The following is a 22,645-nucleotide window of genomic DNA, read 5'->3' on the forward strand; positions in this document are numbered from 1 at the left end:
TTTAGGCAGAAACAATCAATTCCACCAACCATCTCTGTACCACTGGATCTCTGGCTGGTAGCGGTGCAAGGCAGGATAGATGATGACCGTACACCCCAGGCTCATGGTCTCACCCTCTCTTCCAAATGACACACCAAACTTGTCAACAATGTGTGTCTGAAAGGTGATGCCGTACTCAGAAATTGGGCCATCTAAACAGAAAAGCAACAAAATCTGAACTTTTGATGTATAATTTTACAAGAAGTCACTGATGATATGAAAAAAACGCAACCGAAGAAGCATTGCACTTTAAAAAATATAAAGTGCAACCATTTGAATAATCAAAACAATAAAGAAGATGAAAAACAGCCAAAAATGTCTTCGTTCCTGCCAAAAGAGCTAAGAAAAATCAATTTGTTGTCATGCATGAAATAGTTGAACAAAGAAGACACATAAAATGCTGTTTTTACATCTATTTTACATTACCAGAACTGAAAGATCTACTAAAATATTCATCTGATGTTAGTAAGTTTTTTAATTTACATAAATTTTATGGTTTTGATAAGAATCAGCATTCAATCATTGGAAATATGTGATCAAAAGCGACTTGTAATGCATCAGGAGGAATTTTGCAGCAGGAAAACTGTGCAAAAAGAGATGAAAATGCAAAAGTGGTTGCAGGACAATCTGTACTTTTGACCTGTTTGGTGAGTCAAACACACCATGTGATATTTACTGTGACATTTCAAAGGCAAAACGTGGATTCATGCATGGATGCAAGTGAAGGTAATTCACAAGAAAAGCTTTCAAGTTCATATATAGGTTTATGACCCTGTTACCTTTGGCAACGGTCCCTGCATTGTCGCCGAAGCATCAAGGAAACAAAACAGTTGTTAGTGCAGAAGCACCCGCTGTTCTTCCCACCCACTACCCTTTGCCCAAATTAGGTCAGTTATGTGCATGTCAACAAGACAATATGACTATCAAAATTAAAATAAAATAAAAATTGTACTTTATTATTTTTGGCACACTGTTTATGTTTATAAGTGCTTCAAGCTAATCAGCCAGTTTTTCCCCAAATGTATTCCTTCGTTGTCTACAAGAGGTTGCTTCCAGCTGATAGTGACCTGTTTTAATTCAAGTTAATCTGCTAAAATTTAAATATTTAAATGGAATACTGATGAGAGATTAAAAAAAATGATTTTTTTTAGCTGCAGTTTTCTATTTTCCACAAAACTCCAAAAAACTCACACTAAGGTTGCCTTTCAGAAAGGCAGATATAAAATCCAAAGATCATTTTAACAAAATAACTAATATTAAAACAAATGCTAATGTTGCCTGGCTAAATGTTTTATTAATCCAGGTCCTCATGAACTACCCTGAATGTTTTATCATTTTCCCATCTCTCACTTAAATTAAATAACAGTGGCTTTCTGTCAGGTCTGCGATACAGATGAGCAAAATCAGTTGTGTCAATAAAGGAAAATATGCAGTCCATGGATGCGCCTTCTTGTAGAAGTTTTGCTTCGGTTTTGGTTTTGCTGTTGTCAACATCAGCAGCAGTTGGGGGGGGGGGGGGGTTCTAAATTTGTATTAAAATATGTCTTCAAAATAAAATAGATGACATAAGTCCACACTTACATCTGGGTGGAGGCAGGGCTTCATCAACTTCACCTTTGAACCCTTTGAAGACAAGCAGCAGTTACTATTAATACTTACAGTTAACACACAAGCTTGAATGTCAGCAGGATGGACTGAATGTACAGTATTGCAGCCATTAGAAAACACACTAACGTTTTATAGATCTGTGCAAAATTAAAATCTGTTCACTTGAAAATGTAAGATTTTATAAATATAAATTAACGTGAACTGCATTTTATTCAAATGTATTGGGAAAAAAATAATGCAAGTTGTTGAAGCAGCAAGTGAAAATGAGGTTGATATCAGATTCCAATTATTGAATTTCTGTTTTAGTTTTAATAAGTGAAAGACAAAACATTTAGTAGACCTGAAACAATGTATTGGTTTGTTAAATGTGAGGACACAAATATGACAACTATGACTTGTGTTTGGGATGCTAGACCTCAGTTACAGTTTGTAAAAAGAATAACTGAGCAAATGGAATCCATTTGTTTTTGACGCAGGTGTGCATTGTGGTTTTCTTAGCCATGTAAACAAAATCACTACGGACCGTAAAAACTAACTGCAGTTATTTCAGTTTTTGGGGATATTTTTTGGTAATGCTGTTTTTTTTTGTGAACAATAAATGTTTCAAATATCACATATTTGAGATTCAATGATCCACTTGTTTTTTTAGAAAAGGCGAAAATTATTATTATTGTTATATATTTTTTTATTATTCTACCAAAATATCTGCACTTTTCTTTTTTACACTATCTCTAAACATTTAAGTTACATCTTTACATCAGCAAATGAGCAGAATTCAACCTTTAAAAGATTTTTTTTACAAAAATATTTCTGTTCTCTGAATAGTTTATGGTGGGGATGAGATGTGTGGACGCTTACTTTTGACAACAATAGAGGCGAATGCAGACTGTTCTCCTTGAGAGTTCATAGCAGAGACACGATACTGGGCTGTGTCATCAAAATCACATCTGCAAGAAACCAAGATCAGCTGATCGGTGACCACGATACGGAGATTCACGTTTAATGCCCTTCCTCCAACCTTAGTTCTCTCAGCTACGTGCATGATACTAACTACGAGGGCTTCAGCTGTAACGCATTCCAAAAACCCTGCCAGGAATACTTGAGCAATAAATAGACACCATGAGTGATGTAATTTCCATCAGGAGCTGTTGATCTCTGTACTTGAAAGTATGCTTGGTGTTGTTTCTTTTAGGTGATCTGCTGCATAGTTTTGTGAAGGAATTGTTTGATTGTAATCTTGCACACAGGTTTAGATTGTAGGAGCACACATCCACACTGAAGTACTACAGACATCTATGGACTCAAATAGCTTCAGACGGGGTAAAAAGATGAAACACGTATGGGACACCAACATATTTTCCGAAACGTAAAATCTGCTTTAATATTTATCTCCAATAGGATGAACAGAAACTTAAGGCCCAAATGTAAACAGTTTTAAATATAAAATGAAAGTTTAATAGACTTTACTTTGCCACCCTTTACATAAAATGGTATAAGGTAAATATGAATGCATTGTGGGTAAAATGGCATTAAACTGTGTGGTTCAAATGCCAAATTCAAAGTGCAAAGTATTTCAATTTCAATTTTATTTGTATAGCCCAACTTTACAACAACAGTCGTCTTAGTGGGCTTCGTACCGGTAATTGTAAAGTTAACATACAATCAAAAGGATCATAGATGCATAGAATTCAATAGGAGAATAGTAAACTTTAACTAAACAGACTAAACTAAACTGGTATCCCTGCCCTTAGACCCTCCTTCGTGAAAGAAATAAACGTCCAATTGCTCCCACTAATGTGTGTCTTGTCGAATCAAATCATTTCCTGTGTTCCTTTCATTTTCACTAAATTGTGTATCATTGTTTGCTAGTATAAATATCTGGTATGAATGATAATTTTGTCACAGGCAGATTCAAGGTGTGGTTGCACGGCGGAGTAGACCAGTGGTCCCCAAACTTTGTCAAGATTGGTTTAATGTCAGACAATATTTTCACAGACCGGCCTGTACGAGGCTGAAGTGGGCGTTCTGGTTTTCTTGGGGGGCGGGGGTTTTGCCTCCAGTTTCCCTAAATTTTTAATGGTAAAGTTAATCTTCATTTTTTTAAAAATATCTTTTATACTCTAGATTTTGTATTATAATTATGGTCTGTGGGAACAACTGTTGCAATAAATCCATATTTGGTGCAAAGACTCCTGTTTTTTTGTTAAATGCAGCTTTCTTTTACTTTGGTGGCTCTTCTGATGTTTCCTTACTGGCTCTTTTCTGTTATAAAAAGACTTTTCAACTACGTTTGTTTTTGTAACGTTAGTTAACTTTGCTAGCTTGTGGGGTTCAAATCATTGGTCAACGGAGCCACGCTAACAAAGCAGCAGATGCATTTTCAACACATGACCGAGTGACTTGACATGCAACAAGTCGGATGTGGTAGGGAGTTGTAACAGTTTTTCAAAATAAAACTTCCTTTAGAATCAGATTCTAAATAAAACAATAGAAAAAATGTAAGTCAAGTTTTTTTTCCCACTGTGGCTCAGTACCAACTGTCCAATGGACCAGTTCCGGCCAGCCGCCTGGGGGTTGGGGACCACTGGTGTAGAGGTGTGGGAGATTTCCTCCCACAGTCTAAATACATACTTCATTGGTCAAGTGGTGGTTCTAAATTTTCCCAAAGTGTGTGTGGCTGTTTGTCTCTGTGATGCCTTGCGATGGACTGGAAAACTGTCCCCAACTTCTCCCCTCAATAGTCAGGTCCAGTGACCCAGTGATCCAAACAACCCAAATTAAAGCGGGTTTAGAAACTGGATGGATTCATAGATAAATCCAAGGTGTACTCTAGATCAGGCGTGTCAGAATCCAGGCCTCGAGGGCCGGCGTCCGACATGCTTTCCAACCAACCTGCCATTGAAGCTCCCCATTGGCTAAACACACCTGATCCAGGTAAACAGCAGAAGATAAGGCAGGAATTCAGGAAGACAGCCCCAGAGGCCAGGAGCTTTACACCCCTGCTCTAGATGCTCAAAATTCAACATCTCTGTCGCATATCCATCTTACAGCTTTACTTGTGTCAACAATACTGTTTTAGGGAGATGATTTAAGTTCTGTTGCTTGTATACTAACTTGTTGATCTCCAGTGAGTGGACGCTGTATCTGCTCTCAAGTTTATACTTGCCAGGGGAGGTGATAGGGTCAATGGCCACATTGTTTTTGTACCTTACAGAAAAACACAACGGTCAAAAAAATGTAAGTCTGTAAAATATGAAAACGTGTTGAGTCAGGTGTTGACAGGATAGAATGTTTTGAACGATAACCAAAGCCTACCAGATGACCCTGGGATCCGGCCAGCCGCTGACAGTGCAATGGAGCCGCACACATTGCTTCTCCCACACAGTGTGGGAGCGTGGCTTGATCACAAACTCTGGGGGGTGCATCAGGCTGTCTTCGTTCATGCGCTTGAAGTGTTCCTCGTGATCATGGATCTGAAAATAGAACTGAGTGAATCTTAACGACAACTTCAGCTTTGCTTTTGAAGCAAATAAGTTTATTCTCAAGAGGAAAAAACATCACAATGCACACTTGCATCAAAAACAAACGGATCCCATTTGCAAACATTGCATAATCCTACCTATATTTTCATGCACATGCAAGACACAGAATGTGCTGCTTTTGTTGCTGGGAATTTAGGATTTTTTTTTTGTCCATTGTGTCTCATAAATAGCAAAGGAATGAATAGTTATAATGTGAAGCACACACTGTGACAACACCACTGGGACACAGCTTCCTTGTGTCTTAAGAAAGACGATCTCCTGAAGAATTTGTCACTCTGAAGAGGAGCCGTCTGGCAGAGTGGAGATAGATGATTATAGCGGGGGTGTAACTTTGGTTACTTTAATGTCCATTAAATGACGGGACGCTACTTCACATAATCACCCACAGGCATAAATAACTCCCCCGGGTAAAGAGGGGTGATAAAAGTAATTTATCCTCATGTGGTTGACATTCCAAAGCTTGTCTGTGTTTGCTGTGGTCAGTTGAATTTTGATGGTGGCAGCGCAAATAAAAATAATGTCTAAATCCTTGTATGATGGTTGAAATACATTTTTTTAATTCCCTGCGGTGTCACAGTTACAAGATACATTTCACAAATGAGATTTAGATCGTATTGCTGGCATGTATCATAAGCCTTTTTGTTGTCATCTTACCATATTTTATGATGCACAAAGGTTGTGAGGTTGGGATGGGTACTTTTTGAGATATATCACACCCCCAAAAAAATGTTTACCGGTAGTTATGTGAAAAATTTAAGAAACCCACAATATTTCAAACTAAACTACCATTTTTCTGTAAATGTTATAGTGCGTGTTCAGGTTCTTGGACAAAACTGGTCCCTCATGATGCTGCACATTTCAGTTTTATGTTGTCATATGGGATCCTGTATGGTTTTACGAATAGGAGCTAACTTCTAACAACATTCTAAAGCAAACATGAAGTAAAATAAAAAACTTTTATTTTACATTTTACACCCTTTATGAGCAGGGAAGACTCTACCACTGACCCTTTTGTTCAGAGAGATGCGCTCAGCCGACTCACGCATGGCCTCCTTCCTGGAGATCACCTCTGACCTCTCCATCTCCAGACCTTTGGCGAACAAATTCCTGTGTGCCATGTACGCAGCAGTTTCTCTTACTCTGGTTTCCTCTGTATCTGACAATCCTGTCGTAAACCCTTGGCTATTGCAGTCAGCGGAGCCGATTGAGGCAGGAGTGCATTGAAAGAGTAAAGCATAGTGTTAGAAGGGAATTACCTTGGTGCTCCTGAAGAACATAATGCAACTCTCTGTTACCTGCCTCTGAAGATCGGCACTACATAGCCGATGATTTGATTCTCTTTGTCCACAGCCAAATAAGATGGCTTTGCTCTCTTGGGAACCGGACTTAATTTGCTTTCCTCCAACCCCGAGTGTGAAGACACGTTTAGTCTGAGACATACAGAACACCATCAGCCTGGCCAACAGCCAGACACAGCACCATACCATGAAAATGAATGGAGGTAAAAGCCAAGGGTTGATTAGTTTTAGATGAAATGTTGAGGATGGCACTGGTTTAGTTTGGACATTAACAAATTTAAACAACGGTACAGAGACAGTGCACAAGTTCTGAGCATTAAAGTAACACTACAGAGACACAAATGCACGTCTTTTACTTTAAACGGATAAGCTTTGGGGACCAGAGTGGACGTTATCTGTCTGATATAACAAAAAGGTGGTGATGGAGAAGAGACAGCTGTCCTCGATTTTTCCAGTATCTATCTGGGTCAGTCATAAAGCCCAATTAAATTTACTGTGTATATTCAGTTGACCAGCTTGGACCAAAAGGGAGTACCCGCTGGGTTTTTTTCATAAAATGCCTCAATAAAACTAGGTGATCTCACGTCCACGTTTGATTGACAGATTTTGTGTGGCCCACGTACGGGTTAGGGCAACTGAATTGACTTCATTTGTTTGAAACCGGATGTAAACCATTTTCTGCGGGTGACGTCACACTAACTGGATCCAGTTCTCAGTCAAAATCAATGTTATTTCCTCATAGCAAAATATTCTTCAGCTCTAGAGTCACCCTAACAATCAAATGAAATCCCTAGATTTGCTCACACTCTATATGTGTGTATTTAAAAGTTGACACATCACTGAACTGAGTGTTTTGTTTTTCAGGGTCCACCCGCATCACGTAAATGTCTGGGAGACGAAGCAAATGTTAAATTTTTCCGCTCAATACATTTGTATTTCTCTGTTTGCGCCGCACACCATTAAAAACTGGTAAACAACACTAGACTTTTATATGCCTTCAGGGATTCGCAGCTTTCACCGAGTCACACGGATAGAGATATTTTTTACTCCGGATGCCTTTCCGTCACAACCAGTTTCCATGAAAATCCTGCTCTAAGGAAATCCACATTGAAGAAATTCACATACAGCTGACAAACTCCCTGAACACCCTAAAATGAAAAGTTGAGGATTAAAAGAGTTACTTTGTGAAAAATGCTTTAAATATTAAAACGTATGCATAAAACAAACACGATGTCTATCAGGCAGCATGCACCAAAGGTTAGAGGTGAGATTTACAGAGGTTTTCTCTTTGTAAATGAGGGCAGAAAAAATCAGAAGGGGGGGAAAGATGGTTACTTGGTGTCAAGGAAAGATGATCCCAAAGCTGTGACAGGGAAGGGATCCGACCAACAAGGGTAATGGAGGTGAACCTGATCAGCTGGGATGGGGGACGGCAGAGGAATTAGAAAGGTATAGTGGGGCTTTCCAAAAAAAAGGATCTACAAAACTTATTATGGTCCATCTTCCTCTCCCCGTCCTTGTCCTTACCCCCTGCTCCTGGTGCTGGAGATGCTGCTGCCAGCAGCATATCTGCTGCTGGCTGTGTAGTGGCTCATTTTAGATTCTGCTTCCGTGCTGCGATAGCTACGGTCGTAGTGGCGATGGTGCTTCTGGTAGAATGGTATAGAACCAGACATGTTTCAGGCCGCTCCTTCACCTCCCTCAGGCTTTTTCTTTCTGTTGTCATGTTAGTATTCAAGATTTGACGTTATGTGCAGAGAATAACCACAACATTGACATAAAAAGATGCTTTAACTTACTGATGCTGATCGGAAAAAAAATGAATTTCTCTGTCGCATTAACTACCACCAATTGATCAAATCAAGCTTCGTGAGGCTTCAAAATACTCAAACGGCTTTCAAGACATACAGTCAGGCACTTTCTCAGCATGCTAACAGAGACATATGCAACATCCATAACCTTAAAAAAAGCACATTCCACCCCCCTTCAGGTTCTTACCCTGGACAAATTCCCTCAAGTTCCACGCTTCAAAGCAAAAGACTGTCCAGTTCCGCTTTTACAGCTTGATATCCCAGGAAACCTACAGACAAGTGTGTACAGAGCGGCAGTCTACCCAACAAAAATAATGCAGGCACTTGCCACACTGTCCAAGCAGCAGTCACAGCCTTTTATGGTGACGGAGGAGATAAATATAGCTGAGAGAAAAGCTGGTGGGGTCAGGTTAATTCCTGTAGTGCAATGCATTAATGAGTAAAGGTCTTTAAGGCAACAATCAAAGTTGCCTGATGAGGAAACAAATCCAAGATGTCAAATGATTTTATCAACATTTTTCTCATTTTTTCCCTAGGTCAAGGGTTTTGCTACTTGCAGCTCTTTGTCCATTGAAGCTCTATGGTTAAAGAAAAAATGTAAACATTTTAAAAAAGTATTTTTTTTATTAACTGTGAAAAATAAAAACAAGTAGTAAAATAAAAAAAAAAAACTAAGGTAAACAAACTCAAACTTTATTCAACTGATTCCCAAACAGATGAAGGACAGTACGTATCACAGAGTCAAAATTATAAAAAAATTTTAACACATCTTTGAGCTCCATGTACCACAGAAAATCAATTAGTTAGATTTACAAATTTTCTGGGTGAGATGCACCACATCACAAACAATAAAATAAATTGTTTTTTGTGTTTTGTTCTTTTCTTCTGTACTTACTACTACATTTGCTGCATTGAGGTGATTCTACAGTACACAGGGTGTATTTTATTTCCGAAAGGAAGTTATGGGAACCTCTGTCAAAAGTTGAAAACAAATATGTTTTTTTAAAGACTTTTTTTACGTCATGTTTTGGTTTTGTTTAGGCCAACACTTATAATAGTAACAATATGATAAACACAAATCTTACTTTTCTAAAAGTGGTTCCTACTGGTTTGTCATCAGTGAAAAATTGACCCAAAAGGCTCTTTAAGGGTTGAAGGTTGCAAATCCATTCTAGATCATTTATAAAATATATACAAGGTCATTTTGCACCTGTATTTTGTGATTTATCTTTTATTTCTGTAATGTACAGTGTTTTTTAACAGAAAAAAAATAATTTTCAGTCTTTTTAAATCAGTTTTTCAAAACAAAACTTGAACCCAATGTTTGATTGACATTAATCTCACATTTCTCCCTAAAAAAGTCTGCTACAACCTTGCAGGTCAATTGCCTGTCTGGCTTGTGCTGTTCTCTCCCACCAGCTCTGATGCTACCTTTATACTGCCAAAGCCTCAGCTGTGACCTTTGCTAACTTTAGCTGAGCTTTTGTTATTCACATGCAACAAATGCCACTTAAAATCTTGCCGTGACTCTCTCTTTCAGCTTCAGTCTTATTGAAGGACATGCATGTGTCTGTGTTTATATTTGAAAGTTATATGAAGCCAAATGGCCGTGTCATCTCAGGGGTCCCTTTGCTGGAAAACAAAAATGGATCTTGGAAAAAGACTAAAACACAAATATATGCCACCGAACACTTATCCCTTTTGTGACAAACGTTCCTCTTGTCTGGCGCTCACCCAGAACATTCCAGCATAATACAACGGTCAGCATAACAGCATAGCAAAAATGTTCTGGGAGCCATATGAAGCCTGAGCCCATTAAACGAGATTAACCCGCTATACTGGACACTGATGGAGCAAATGCAGAAACTAAGACGGATTACGAGAGTTCATGCTGTTGATCGAATACATTTCATTACTCTTATATTAAACTTTAAACCAATGAATCTCTTGCCAACATGATCGTTTTACTTTAAGGCTTGTAGGTCACCAACATCCAGCATTGGGCTCAGATGCTCCTAGATTTAGGAAGAATTTGGCCCCAAATCCACGACAGGATTTTGTGCCGATTTCCTCATCACCTGTGAATAAAACCTTACATATCAGGGATTATTTTTGTGGTTAAGTTGTTAAACTGAACACAGATATCTGTTCTCTTTTGAAGTTTTCTGTTATGTGATCACACATTCCAATTGATCTATCAATTAATGGATCGGCTAAATTAACAGTCTACGACCTTCAACACTTAAAGAGGTTTTGTGGCTCCTTTACGACCCAATATGAGCCACAAAGTTTTAGAAAAATAAGACACTGACTTGTATTTGTGATATAGTTACTGTTATAATGAATATAGTTTTGACATAAATAAAACATAAACCTGAAGAGAAAATTGCTGTGTTTTTCTTTTTCATTACAAAATAATTTTTAACTTTTGATAGAGGTTTACGTAGCTTTATTTCAAAATACAAGACACCTTGTTTCACATTGAATCATCTCAATGCAGCGAATGTAGTAGTAGGTGGTGTAATGTCAGTAGTGATTTAACCCTTGTGCTATCTTAGATGACCCCACCCTTGCATTGACGTGTTCTCCCTACCATGACAAAGGTGGATAAAGGTGGAAAGATTCCATGTAATCCATGGACACCAGTGAGGATCACAAATCATTGAAAAAAGGTTTAGCGCACTGTCTAGTGGGTCTAGATGACCCAACTCCCAATGCTAAAGTGCCTAGGATAGCACAAGGGTTAAAAAACCAAAGCACAGTTTATTTAAATCTTACTAACAAGAGCTAATTCCGTTAACCTTACTGTATTTTTCAAACCACTTGAAATCCTTAAAAATCTAGTCAAAAATGGAAAATTTGCCATGTAATCTGGTTTGCCTGAAATCTGTGTGTGCTTACCTCCAACAGATTTCAACCTGTGGTACCCAACTTTTTGTGAATGAGTCAAATAAAGTTTGAGTTTTCTAACCTTACTTTGTCTTTGTTTTTTTTTACTTTACTACCAGTGCTTACTTACTTTTTATTTCACGGTTACTTTTTCCTTTTTTTTTTTAACCAGATAGCCACAATGGATGCGTAAAAGAGTCATATGTGGCTCCAGAGCCACAGGTTAAGGCCCCCTGGGCAAAATAGATGATGGTGATGTGTAATAAAATAAAAACAAATTGCAAATATTCAAAAATATTCAAAAATGTTTCTTTATTGTAGTAAAGCTGAATATGTTTACAACATTTTACTTACATTGAGTAAGCCACAAGTTACAAGTGAAGTATAAGTATTTCAAATAAATCATAGTCTAAAAATAAATACATATCTTAATGGAAAATTTCTGCTCTACTTCTTATTGTTTAGTGTTCGTGTTTACAGTATTTTGTAAATATTACCACATATTTTCATGTATTTTAATTTGTGGATAGTAAAAATGTATTTTATTGTTTACTTTGAATGTCAAATGGCTTCATGACACTTAGAAGTGAGTCAGCTGGAGCACTAAGCCTTAGTTTGGTGCACTGATTGAAGCAACAACTGTTGGTTCACTTGTCAAAGTCTATTGTCATCCATCCTGTCATTTTTCCATTCATTTGTCCCTTACATAAATAAAAATAAATAACAGGATCGTTTTGTACTTTAAGCTAGAGTATAAAAAACAATGTGCTAAACAGTATAAAACAAAAACTAAAATAATTAATAAAAGAAAGAAAAGGTGGATCTAAAAAAAACAGAATTGAAAATCTCAAATCATTGTGGAAAAATTCTGTTTTCTGTGACAAATAAAACTATGATGATGTTATAAATTATTTTAATTAATTCTCACAAACAAACGAACTACCATATTCTCCCCTAAGTTTCTGCATTTGCTGTGGTGGCGGTCTTCCAATTGAAAAGAATTAAAATTCCTTATAGGATCATGAAAGGAAAATGTGCCTTACAGAAGAGGAAGAGACCTTTCTTTCCTTAAAAGGAAATATACAACAACGGGAGCGTTTGTGGAAGTTACAGTTACCTGAGGGGTAGCTCAGTAAATTCTCAACATTATTATCCGTTATAAAGATAGTGTGTGCCTAATTTTGTGATTTATTATTAATCTAATTAAAATATGAAGTAGTATTTAGATACTATTAGCGTTGTTGTATTTGTTTTATTTAACCAGAGTGGTTAAGTCAGTCCTCTGTCACCCCTATTGTTTTAGTTGGTTCATTCTGATCGTTTAGACGAAACCAACTGTAAAATCAGGAAGTAAAGGGCGGTGGTTGACTCGCTCCGGGATAGCTGACGAGTGTTTTGTCGTTGTAAGGTACGTAGCCGATGATTTCATCCTCCGTCTTCTCTGTGTTAAATTAATTTAAAGTCTCAAAGCTTTTTTTATTTTCGAACTTTCTCCACTATGCGATGTTTGTATTTCCGATAGACCCGATTGAAAACCTGACTAGCTAAGCTAGGTACGCAGCTAATGTTGTTATGCTCGGTACGCTGGCATAGAATTTATCGGCACCACTACTAGTTTAACTTTTACCATCTGTGTGGAATTTGTTTCGAGAATACAGGATAAAATCGTTGTAACTGTTGTTTGTGGGTTCATCCTTTATATTGTGGGCGGTTCAAATTAGGCCGCAAAGTTAGCATGAACGCAACTGCGCCAGGTGGGATCATTAGGTAAAAATAGACTTTCACAAGCAAATAATGATCATCTTTAAAAAGGTTGCAAAACTAGACTAAAAGTTAAAAACTATGCTTAAAAATGGTAATGTGCGTCAAACATTAGCACGTAAAAATACTCGATAATTTTTATCAGTTAAATTCTCACGTTTTAAGTTAATTTAGAACTATTACACTCCAATTTAGACACAATACTGTTATTTATTCCTATTTTCTACATAGGAGAGATTCCCTGATAAGGCCGCATAACTTAGTCTGAGGAATGTGTTCGTTCTCGCTGAGAGAGCATTGAGCTGACTAACCTACAAAAATGAAGAACATTTCCATATTTAGATCCTTCAGGGACACAACTGTGGAGACTCGCTGCCATTAAAGTTACAGCACCATGTAGAAATGATGGGGTGAGATATTTTAGGGAACTGGTTAATCTGCTTCACCTTTGGACATACTGCCTCCAGGCAATGTTTGCAGCCTATAATGCAAAAAACAAACAAACTTCAAAGCTGTTAAATTAAAGGATTTAGTTACTTGAATATATAAAGGACAAACAATATTCAGTTTAAGGATGAAAAATGCTGCAAAAAATTGACAGAAAAATAGAACATCTTTCTTCGTAAAGCCATTTTAGATTAATTTTGTATTTGTTCTGCTTAAAGTTTTGTTTTTTTGAATTTAAATCTTATTTATAAAACTTGGTAAGAATGGGAATTGATTGATGGACTGGAGCTTTTTGTCAAATTCAAACCACATTCAATGATTTACCATCTGTTTTTACCTCAACAGATTTAAAAAAGAAACCACCCTTCACGATGGCTAGCAAAAAGGCTAAGGTCAAGTCCACAAAGAAGCGCCCTCAGCGCGCCACTTCCAATGTCTTCGCCATGTTCGACCAGTCCCAGATTCAGGAATTCAAGGAGGCTTTCAACATGATTGACCAGAACCGGGACGGGTTTGTGGACAAGGAGGATCTCCACGACATGCTGGCTTCCCTGGGTACGAAAGACTTTTGAAAAAGCTGCTGGTTTGAAGTTGAAGTCAGTGAAAGTGGAAAACTAGTTTTACAAGCTCACATACCTCAACTTTCACAATTTGCTTTCATCTTTTTAAAATCGTTTTGTTAAAGTTGAAACTCTAAACATATTTGCCATAACTGGGTTTTGTTTTTACTATAAAAAATACTCCCAATGAGCATTAAAAAGTTTAAATAATCTATAAACGTCTGTTCAAAAGATCACTAATGTGAGGCTTTCATTGAATAAACATATTTATTTATTTTCACAGGAAAGAATCCAAATGATGATTACCTGGAGGCTATGATGAATGAAGCTCCAGGACCGATCAACTTCACGATGTTCCTCACGATGTTTGGAGAAAAGCTCAACGGAACAGACCCCGAAGACGTAATACGGAACGCGTTTGCTTGTTTTGACGAAGAGGGAACAGGTAAGTCCCAACACCTGGAATCCTGTGCTGTATTCCGATATCCTTTCTGAGTGGTTCAGTTAGAAATTTCTCGTTTTTGGTTAGATTTTCATTTTTAAAATCTTTTTTTTCTTCCTGGTAACAAATAATCTAGCGGTAACTTCTAGAAAAAGACCTTTTTTCACGCAAAAATATTGATCTTACCTGGTTTGACTGTAGGTTTCATCCAAGAGGATTACCTCAGGGAGCTGCTCACAACAATGGGGGACAGGTTTACAGAGGAGGAGGTGGATGAGCTCTTCAGGGAGGCCCCTATTGATAAGAAGAGTAACTTCAACTATGTGGAGTTCACGCGCATCCTAAAGCACGGCGCAAGGGATAAGGACGATTAAGGAGTCACATCAAACCCGCCCGCCCCGCCTGTCTGCCGTCAGCTACAACACCGTGCCACAAACCTCCACTCTCCAAACAAACCAAAGCAATAACTGTTCACACTGTTTGCTGTAATTGTGCCTCTGCCAGAGGTTCACATCTGAATAGTTTTGTTTAGAACATCATGAGCAGATGTGAAGTAACCGAATTTTGGAAGCTCCAAGGGATATAAATATGAAACTCATGCAATCAGGTTTAGCTGAATTTATACATGAATGACTTTTTGAATAAAGCCCTTTATTAAGTTGTATTTTTGCTGACTGTTTCTCTTCCATAAAACACAATCTGAAAGTTGACAGTCTTTTTTTCTTTTCTTCTTGGTTTTACATATTCTTCTTCAGTGGTTTCCTTTACGTTGGGAGTTTGTCTCAACAAGTCCTCATTGGACTCCACAAATTCATTCAACGTGTTCTGACGAGCACAAGTTTAAATGAGGTGGAAAGGTAGTGGTGGGTGGAGCCTTGTCTGTAAAATGAGGCATTTTTAACAATTAAAAAAAGACGCTTTTTGGGTATTTGGAAAAAAAGTTTTACCACCAAGAAATCAATTAGATCTGAAGTTTCTGAATTTAAATCTTGTGAGAAGAACCCCCAGCTTCTGCTGCAAAGTCCCCCTCCCCTCTCAAGGTAGTGTGGTGATCACCCTCATGACTGGACCTTCCAGTTGCAAATTAGACCTGGGTGCATAACCCTGGTTCCTTCACGCTCTTCAGTGTACTACACATCTAAGAAAAAATGTTTTGAGGACCAGGCCTATAAGGAAGACTCAACTGCACCTGTGTTTTTGGCACTTTTGTCTTCAACATGCTGATTGCCTTTCTTGAATTGGGAAGACTTTCATATTACTGATGAAGGCTTCTCATCGTCCTCTTCAACAGTTATGTCTTTTAGTCTCCTTACGAGTTGGTCTCATGTGGAGAGGCTGTGAACTCATTTGTACTGGCATATCCTCATCAGAGAGGATGAACTCTTGATTCCTCAAAAATCTTCTTCACAACTCCTCAAGAGTCCACATCTGGGAGTGCTTGAAAAGGAGATAAGGCCTCCACAGGATGGAGTTTCTTGACTGTCTTGCTGCCATTGAGATGCTTTGTCTTGACTCACATCAGGTAACCATTTCCCCCACACAACCTGTTAGTTCATGGCTCATCGTGAGCCACGACGATGGGCTAGAGATGGGTACTCTTCCAGGCTCCGGGATTCCAGTGTTACAGCTTATTTTGGTCATATTTGTAGTTTTTGTCTCCCTCTAGTGTTTAAGGGGAAGTCTCACAACTTGGAGGTGATGCGTTCATGTCTCATAAAAAGTTGGAAACGTCACAATCGCATTGTACGTTTTAAGTAGTACAGTTTATGCTTGTTTGGATCAGGATCAGCTTAAAGTTAGTGGGGGGAAAAGTAAATTTGACCAAAATAAATGTTTATTAAGTAAAAAAAAAGGAAATGAATAAATTCGCTTGATGGGAGAATAGGCTAATTGTGTATTTTATAACTGTAAAAATAAGAAGTATATAGGTATTTTATAACTTAATTAATATTTGCATCTAAGAGCACATGGAGGACAAAATACAACTTCTTAGCTTTTGGTGTTCCATCTTCCGAGCTTTCCTGAACGCGTCATGATTGAAACCCACGTTTGGTAACATCTCAGCGGCGCTGTGACCCTGTCCGGCTTTTTTCGGCTCCAGGTGAGCATTTAGCTGTTTCCACGCATCTCCTGCTTCACTGGTTCTTGTCGAGGGAGAAGTTGCCGGGCTTGTGTTTGCTTGTTGCAGCAGAAAACCTTTAAAGTTGAGGAAATGCTAACCTGGAGTAGCCGTAGGTGGCTAATGTTAGCCTGATGAGGCTCAAGGTTGGCTTGTTATGAGAAGAGAAGCTCTGAAGTGTTGAAAGTTTTTTTTTTTAATTATAAACTTTTGGAATGAGAATGAAATGACCCATTTAGGATGAAACGTTATATAAACTGCTTTTCATGGCGTTGTATATGATTCTATTTTCATAATTGGAATGGATTGTTTTGGTTTTGTCATAGGTCATGACCTTTGCTCTTCCATCTCTTTTATTTTCTATTTTCCGTTTGGATCAAGCAGTTCTGGAGCAGGTTATGGCTTTGGGACGCGTCCCGAGGCTTTTGCTGCTGGAGAGGTCCAGGATCTGTTGGTCTGCACTTGGACTTGTCTGTCCCACCGGCCTTTTGAGAACCTCCAACCCGCTCCAGTGCGCAGCATGTCTGTGTGGGCCGTGCACCGTCCCAAGTCACGGAAACCTCCAGCGGAACTGCGGGACGAGGCGCCTCACAACCACCATCAGGGAGCCCGTGTTCGTCGCCAGCAGCTCCGTCGGACTCCACAAGGAGTCGTTTCTCCACTTCTGTCTAACCCAGCTGCATCGCCCCTCGTGTGGGGAGGAACGGGGGTTCCAGCAGCAACTCCAGCGATGCTCCTCCTCCCAGGAGGTCTTCAAACTCCTGCACTCGGTGGAGATCCTGTCTGACACCATGGCTGCAGCTGCGCTTCATCGTGTGGCTGACCTGGAACAGGACGGAAGTTCCCTCAAAGACCCCACGGTGCTGGAGAAAGACACCATCCGGGCTTTGTGCTTCCAGCTGGAGCAGGATTCTGCGCGGCTGACGGACGCTGGGCTGGTGTCAGCCCTTCTGGCCGGCACGCGCCTCTTCTTGGACCCTGGGAGCACGTTGATGGTCCGCCTGGCGTCAGAGAGCCAGGCCCGGCTCGACCAGGGACGGATGACGGTGGGACAACTGTGCACCCTGGGCCAGGCCATGCTGGCCATGGAGGGTCCAACCAGTGGGATGCTGGAGCAGGCGATGGAGTTCATCCAGAGGCAGGAGCCGGCTCTGTGGAGCCTGGAAGAACTTGTCGCTGCTTATAGACTTCTGCAGGGATGTGGGGGTGATGTTGGAAAACACAGGAACTTGCTGAATAAGATGCACAGTCAAGCCATGACAGTTGCCTCCAGGATGGATCCTTTTGGTGTCAGTGAGCTGCTGAGTGCTCTAGTTGCCCTTAACCAGACACAGGCCATGCCTCTTGTCATCACTCTGTGCAAACAAGCTGTGCGCCACATACCTTACTTCACCGACGAGGAGCTCTCCTGTGTCCTGGATGCGCTCATGCACTTTGGTCACAGCGATCACTACTTGGTTGAGGCCATGGAGAAATATGTCCCTACGATGACGTTTACCTCCAACCCAGAGACGGTGACCAAAGTGGCGCAGTTCTTCGCTCTGAGGAACATCCTGTCCCCCGTCGTCTTCAACGCGCTTGCGGAGAGCTTTGTGTACCGGGCGGATGACTACACCACCACCCAGGTCGCCCGGCAGATCGTGGCCTTTGGAAAGCTGGGTTACCTCCCGCCCAACGCGGGCCAGGTTTTCGGGAAACTAGAAACCGTCCTGCAGTTGCGTTTCTCCCACTTCCACCCGCGGGTGCTGCTCAGCCTGCTCCACGCCTGCACCCTGGTGGAAAGGTTCCCCGTCAATTTTGTCTCCAAAGTTTTTAGCAGCTACTTCCTCCAGCAGCTTCAAGGTGAGCATCCCAAATGGAGGCAGAAGCAGGCGAAAAGGGAAAGTTTGTGATGATTGTTGTGTTTGTGGCGTAGATGAGACCACCGGATTGGACCGGGCCGTTCTGGCGCAGCTGACTCAGCTCTACATGACGGTGAAGCTAGAGTGTCCTTTCTACGAGGTACTGAAATACTTCGTTACCGAGGATAATGAAGCGCACCGTCTGTGTTATTCAGTATGTGTGTCAGGCATCTGCAGCCAGAACCAGTTTTTCTGTTTTGTGTCTTGCAGGCAAAAACACAAAACCTAAGAACCCGAAATATTTAGTCTTTCTAAAATAGTTTTTTGGTAAAAAAAAAAAAAAAAAAAAGGCTTTTTGTTACTTTCAGTAAAAAGATAAACGTTTATGAGACTAGAGGTCAAGTTTTTATAATTAAATAAAAATATAAAAACAGATTTTAAGGCTTCCTGGAAGTTTATTTTTTAATCTTTCACTTCATTCTTAAGGTTTTTCATAAAAACCTTTTTATTTTTGTATGTTCTGTAACTTGATTCCAGCAACAAAAAGGCTGACGACTCAGGCTTTCTGTGCAAAATTTAAATGAAAACATTTAAACAAAATCATGTGGCAAAAATGTATTGTTACAGTCAATTTTCTTTTGATTTCAAACTCAAGATACTTAAATATCAGGATGAACAGAAATGGATAAATCCCTTAAAGAAAAAAGGAGTGGTTAAAAGAAAAATTGAATCAACTCCCAATCTTACGACTGTTTATGCACAACATTTTTAAATGTTGACTATTATCCACATAGATGCAAAAGAAAAAAACATAAAGGTGACTTCATGACTGTCTGTGCAATGTCCCATCATGCCTTTTATTTTGTAATTGACCAAAAGTCTGAGTTTGTATTTCTTTTTTTCATAAACATTTGTACCTCGTTATTCCACAACCTCACACACCTTTTTCTGTTGTCCTTACGCGACTAAATAGAAATATTATAGTATAAACTGCATTTAATGTTTTTTCTGTCCATCCTCATCTTTAGGGTCCCAGGCTCCTCCCAAAGTACAGAGTCAAATCTTTCCTCATGTCCAGTCGCTCCTTGGAGACACCAGTGGATCAGCATCTATACAACGCTGTGAAAAATGGATTAGTGGATTTGTTAGGAGACCGCTCGTACTTTGCATCCAAAGTCCTGACTCCGTACTGCTATACACTCGGTAAAAAACAAGTCTTTTTCTTTTTTTTTGTAATTCTGTATATTTACTCAGTGTGCAGCATTCTTCTGTTGTAGACGTGGAGATCAAACTGGACGAGGGAGGATACGTGCTGCACGCCAGTCAAACTGACGACGTTTGTAAGAGGTAAATGATCCTATATAGAAGAGGAAACTTCCCGATGAGGAGCTGATCGATCGGTATTGATTTGCGTTACAGAGTAGCTCTGTGTATTGATGGACAGAGGAGGTTCACTTCAAACTCCAGACAGCTGCTGGGAAAAGAGACCATGAAGCAGAGGCATCTGCGGCTCCTGGGATACGAAGTGGCTCAGGTTAGACAGTTAATCCTCATCAGATACATGCTGCCTGGACTGATGAAAACTTAACCATAAATATCCCTAACTTATTTATTTTTTCAGATTCCCTACTATGAATTTGAAAAGCTGCACAGCAAGACCAGTGTGGTGGAGTACCTTCATCAAAAAATCTTCCCCCACACCTACAGGATGAGCTGGTGATAACGGTCTGATCTCTACCGTTACTTTAGAGAAAAAGACTTTATTTTTGCAAGCAGTCGTTGATTTCAGCCTATTTATTATGCGAATAAAAGCTATTTATCAAAAAATGTCACATGAATTCAGTCTCACTCTTATCTGTTGTTTGAAAAATATAATTTATTTTATTGCAACTGCAGAAACTGTACAGCATTAAGAGAAACCCCATCCCCCCCAAAATTTTCACACAAGTTTAGTCGAAGAACCGAGTCTTATTTTATAGAGCAGTTTCAATCATTCATAGGCAGAAGATGCTTTGGGTTTACATTGTTGCGCTCTAAGGCCAGGAGTGCCAGTTGGATAAATAGAAAAGAGGCGATGATACACGTGAAACTAGTGGGATCGCTTCTTTATGTAGCAGGAATCTGAGGGAGGCCAAACTCATCCACCAGGACACCATCCTGAAATAAAAGATTTAGCTATGAACGCCTGGGGGTAAAATACAGTAATTACACCAAGAACATTTTTTTTTTGTACCCTGTTGGCTGTTCTGTCGCCCGGATTTCCCTCTGGGATGGAGGGAGCAGTCGCAGCTTCATCCAGGTAGGAGCTGTCATCATCCATGAGGAGCTCATCTCCCAAAGCATCCAGTTCTGAGGATAAAAATGACTTGTTAGTTTTAGGATCTGTAGAATTTTCATTATCCAACGGTTCGTTTCTCAAGCAGACAAATGAAGGAAAAACACAATAAATATATATTTGCTCTCTCCACCTTTTAAGTTTGGTGAATTATTGAAAAGCACCTTGATAAGTGTGGAAAAGCACTTTTGAAAATAAGAGCTATTCCATTGAACATTAGGAGAATCAAACGATCAAAAATTGTCTCTCAACCTGCTTCCAAGTCGTCCTCATCGATTTCAGGTGTGCCATAACTTCTCCCCATTGCCTCCTGAATTTCATTAGCATCCTCCATCATGTCCTCAAGTTGGTCTTGGATATCCTTTATTAAAAAATACAATAATCCATTAAAACCCCTATCTGTTTTATCCTAACAGGCTTTTAAGGTGATGGAAAAACTAAACACAAACATACCTCAATCTTATCAATTTTCACTTGCTTGTATGCCTTCTTCATTTCCTTAAGGCCTGTTTTCATGGCGTCAACCTAAAGAAGAGACATTAAAAAAAACCTAGGCACAAAGAAATATTTTTTTCCCTCTCCATGCCAAACTTCTTACTGTAGTTTTAGTGTCTTTAAGTGTCTGGATGGTGTAGTTAGCTTGTTCCATGTTGAATGACTGCTGCATGAGGTTATCCCTTTGGCCTTCGTACCTGGAAAAAACATTTTTTTGGGACAGAAAATAAATGAAATAAAACAGACATTTAGTTGAAAACATTTGGCATTGTGAGGTGGAGAGAAAAACAACAACTTACATCCTTTTTTGCTTCAAAACTCTCATTGCTTTTTGCTTCACCATGTTCTGTAGAATAACAACATAAATCATATCTCTATAGAGAGACTGAAAGGTTCCTGAAGTCCATATTTACACCACGAAATGGAAATTAATCTGACCTTAGAGGGCCCATCTCTCATCTTTTTCATTTGATCCTTGTATTTGACCAGTTCTGCATCAAGTCTCGCGATTTTCTTGTCGACGGACTCCGTCCGAGAATCAACCTACAAGCAAACAACACAATGGTTAAAATAAATAAATATATATACAAAGATAGTATGTAGTTAATTTACCAAAAAGCTTGTAAATATTTATATTTTAATCAGCGGGGTTATTAGGGCGTTAAATATGAAGGAAAATATGACTTCTTCTTTGGTTTAGCTCGAGTCCAAGCGGCTAATAATATAGCCGACCAACCGGTAAAACTAGATGGCGTTAGCAACTCTAAAGAGCCTAAAAGGATCCAATTACTGCTCAAAAATGTATGAAACTTTTCCATCCTCACTTACAAAATAAGAATAAAAGAAACGAGCTTAAGCCATATAATCCGCAAATGTTTCATCAAAGAAAAAAACTGTAATCAGTGGTTTTTGTAGGCAATAGAACATTACACACTCAGTCATGGTCAACATAAAGAATATTTATTTAACATATATAACAAGGTGTTTTGTTTTAGCAACTCACGTGGAAATTGCGTCAAATCGTTTACTTTCCACCCTTCTTCTGTTCACAAAGTTAGCTAACTGTTAGCAGGGTTGTTTACTTTGTTCACAACAAAAGTCAATAAAGTTTTGTCTCTTAGGTTTAGACTTACGTTTCCGATGCAGTCAGACAGGTTTGGTGGCGGAGCTTTGGGTTTACCTGTACCAAAAATACGATTCATTTTGACTAGATTTAATAATTAAAAGTAGAAGAAAAGCTGGGCTGCTCCCTTGTCGACAATCCGCACCCGGAAGATGTTGAGAGATGACGTCAGAAGAGTCACATGGTGCTTACTCATTTGGTAACGCCCCCAAGAGATATTTCACACCCAACTTTATTAAAATACAATTTGTTTATTAACTACGTAAGCCCACAACCATTATCTAGTAGAAATTAAATAAAATAATAAGAAGAAATAATGAGCATATTTGTACAGT

The 22,645-nt window shown here is 39.2% G+C and overlaps 4 protein-coding genes across 11 annotated transcripts in view; 2 read left to right on the forward strand and 2 right to left on the reverse strand.

The window, feature by feature from the left end:
- The window catches only part of myom1 (myomesin 1), a 30,876-nt gene extending 22,252 nt beyond the window's left edge, over positions 1 to 8,624 (reverse strand). For 3 of the 7 annotated variants that reach the window (XM_023950357.1, XM_023950355.1, XM_023950359.1), the window contains exons 1-10: positions 8,486 to 8,624; positions 8,015 to 8,203; positions 6,485 to 6,619; positions 6,197 to 6,371; positions 4,963 to 5,120; positions 4,762 to 4,854; positions 2,506 to 2,594; positions 1,621 to 1,662; positions 819 to 833; positions 30 to 191 (exon numbers count right to left, since the gene is read on the reverse strand). In XM_023950357.1, the coding sequence (XP_023806125.1) occupies positions 30 to 191; positions 819 to 833; positions 1,621 to 1,662; positions 2,506 to 2,594; positions 4,762 to 4,854; positions 4,963 to 5,120; positions 6,197 to 6,371; positions 6,485 to 6,619; positions 8,015 to 8,163 (1,018 nt within the window). In that variant the 5' untranslated portion in view covers positions 8,164 to 8,203; positions 8,486 to 8,624. The remainder of the gene's footprint in view (positions 1 to 29; positions 192 to 818; positions 834 to 1,620; positions 1,663 to 2,505; positions 2,595 to 4,761; positions 4,855 to 4,962; positions 5,121 to 6,196; positions 6,372 to 6,484; positions 6,620 to 8,014; positions 8,204 to 8,485) is intronic. The other 4 variants (XM_023950358.1, XM_023950356.1, XM_023950360.1 and 1 more) reach the window with 4 other exon arrangements.
- Positions 8,625 to 12,483: 3,859 nt separating this feature from the next.
- LOC101159052 (myosin regulatory light chain 2, smooth muscle minor isoform) lies at positions 12,484 to 15,105 on the forward strand. Its single transcript, XM_004081134.3, has 4 exons — positions 12,484 to 12,595; positions 13,741 to 13,950; positions 14,239 to 14,400; positions 14,599 to 15,105. Exons 2-4 carry the CDS (start codon positions 13,767 to 13,769, stop codon positions 14,769 to 14,771), a joined length of 519 nt encoding a protein of 172 aa, XP_004081182.1. The 5' UTR covers positions 12,484 to 12,595; positions 13,741 to 13,766; the 3' UTR covers positions 14,772 to 15,105.
- A 1,289-nt stretch (positions 15,106 to 16,394) lies between these two features.
- On the forward strand, positions 16,395 to 20,195 carry fastkd3 (FAST kinase domains 3). 2 transcript variants are annotated; one of them, XM_004081135.4, is made up of 7 exons: positions 16,395 to 16,498; positions 16,901 to 18,358; positions 18,432 to 18,517; positions 19,386 to 19,560; positions 19,635 to 19,704; positions 19,777 to 19,891; positions 19,979 to 20,195. In XM_004081135.4, exons 2-7 carry the CDS (start codon positions 16,915 to 16,917, stop codon positions 20,075 to 20,077), a joined length of 1,989 nt encoding a protein of 662 aa, XP_004081183.1. In that variant the 5' UTR covers positions 16,395 to 16,498; positions 16,901 to 16,914; the 3' UTR covers positions 20,078 to 20,195. The 2 variants fall into 2 exon arrangements, with proteins under 2 accessions (XP_004081183.1, XP_020568073.1); XM_020712414.2 differs by lacking the exon at positions 16,395 to 16,498 and adding an exon at positions 16,540 to 16,662.
- A 110-nt stretch (positions 20,196 to 20,305) lies between these two features.
- LOC101159542 (charged multivesicular body protein 5) lies at positions 20,306 to 22,488 on the reverse strand. Its single transcript, XM_004081136.3, has 8 exons — positions 22,321 to 22,488; positions 21,626 to 21,730; positions 21,487 to 21,533; positions 21,291 to 21,384; positions 21,146 to 21,217; positions 20,945 to 21,053; positions 20,591 to 20,706; positions 20,306 to 20,514 (listed from the first exon to the last, which is right to left on the reverse strand). The coding sequence occupies exons 1-8, from the start codon at positions 22,387 to 22,389 to the stop codon at positions 20,464 to 20,466; spliced, it is 663 nt and encodes a 220-aa protein (XP_004081184.1). The 5' UTR covers positions 22,390 to 22,488; the 3' UTR covers positions 20,306 to 20,463.
- Between the last annotated feature and the right edge of the window lie 157 nt (positions 22,489 to 22,645).

The sequence above is a fragment of the Oryzias latipes genome, chromosome 20 (genome assembly GCF_002234675.1).
Source record: "Oryzias latipes chromosome 20, ASM223467v1".
Taxonomy (NCBI): Eukaryota; Metazoa; Chordata; class Actinopteri; order Beloniformes; family Adrianichthyidae; genus Oryzias; species Oryzias latipes.

Bases quoted from the DNA above. Each gene is read 5' to 3' on its own strand.
- LOC101159052 (XM_004081134.3), top strand. From the start codon at position 13,767: ATGGCTAGCAAAAAGGCTAAGGTCAAGTCCACAAAGAAGCGCCCTCAG. The intron at 13,951-14,238 runs GTACGAAAGACT...TTATTTTCACAG, and splicing joins CGACATGCTGGCTTCCCTGG to GAAAGAATCCAAATGATGAT. The intron at 14,401-14,598 runs GTAAGTCCCAAC...GTTTGACTGTAG, and splicing joins TTTTGACGAAGAGGGAACAG to GTTTCATCCAAGAGGATTAC.
- fastkd3 (XM_004081135.4), top strand. From the start codon at position 16,915: ATGGCTTTGGGACGCGTCCCGAGGCTTTTGCTGCTGGAGAGGTCCAGG. The intron at 19,561-19,634 runs GTAAAAAACAAG...CTTCTGTTGTAG, and splicing joins TCCGTACTGCTATACACTCG to ACGTGGAGATCAAACTGGAC. The intron at 19,892-19,978 runs GTTAGACAGTTA...TTATTTTTTCAG, and splicing joins TGGGATACGAAGTGGCTCAG to ATTCCCTACTATGAATTTGA.
- LOC101159542 (XM_004081136.3), bottom strand. From the start codon at position 22,389: ATGAATCGTATTTTTGGTACAGGTAAACCCAAAGCTCCGCCACCAAAC. The intron at 21,534-21,625 runs GTCAGATTAATT...GTTATTCTACAG, and splicing joins TGAGAGATGGGCCCTCTAAG to AACATGGTGAAGCAAAAAGC. The intron at 21,054-21,145 runs GTATGTTTGTGT...TTTTTAATAAAG, and splicing joins TGAAAATTGATAAGATTGAG to GATATCCAAGACCAACTTGA.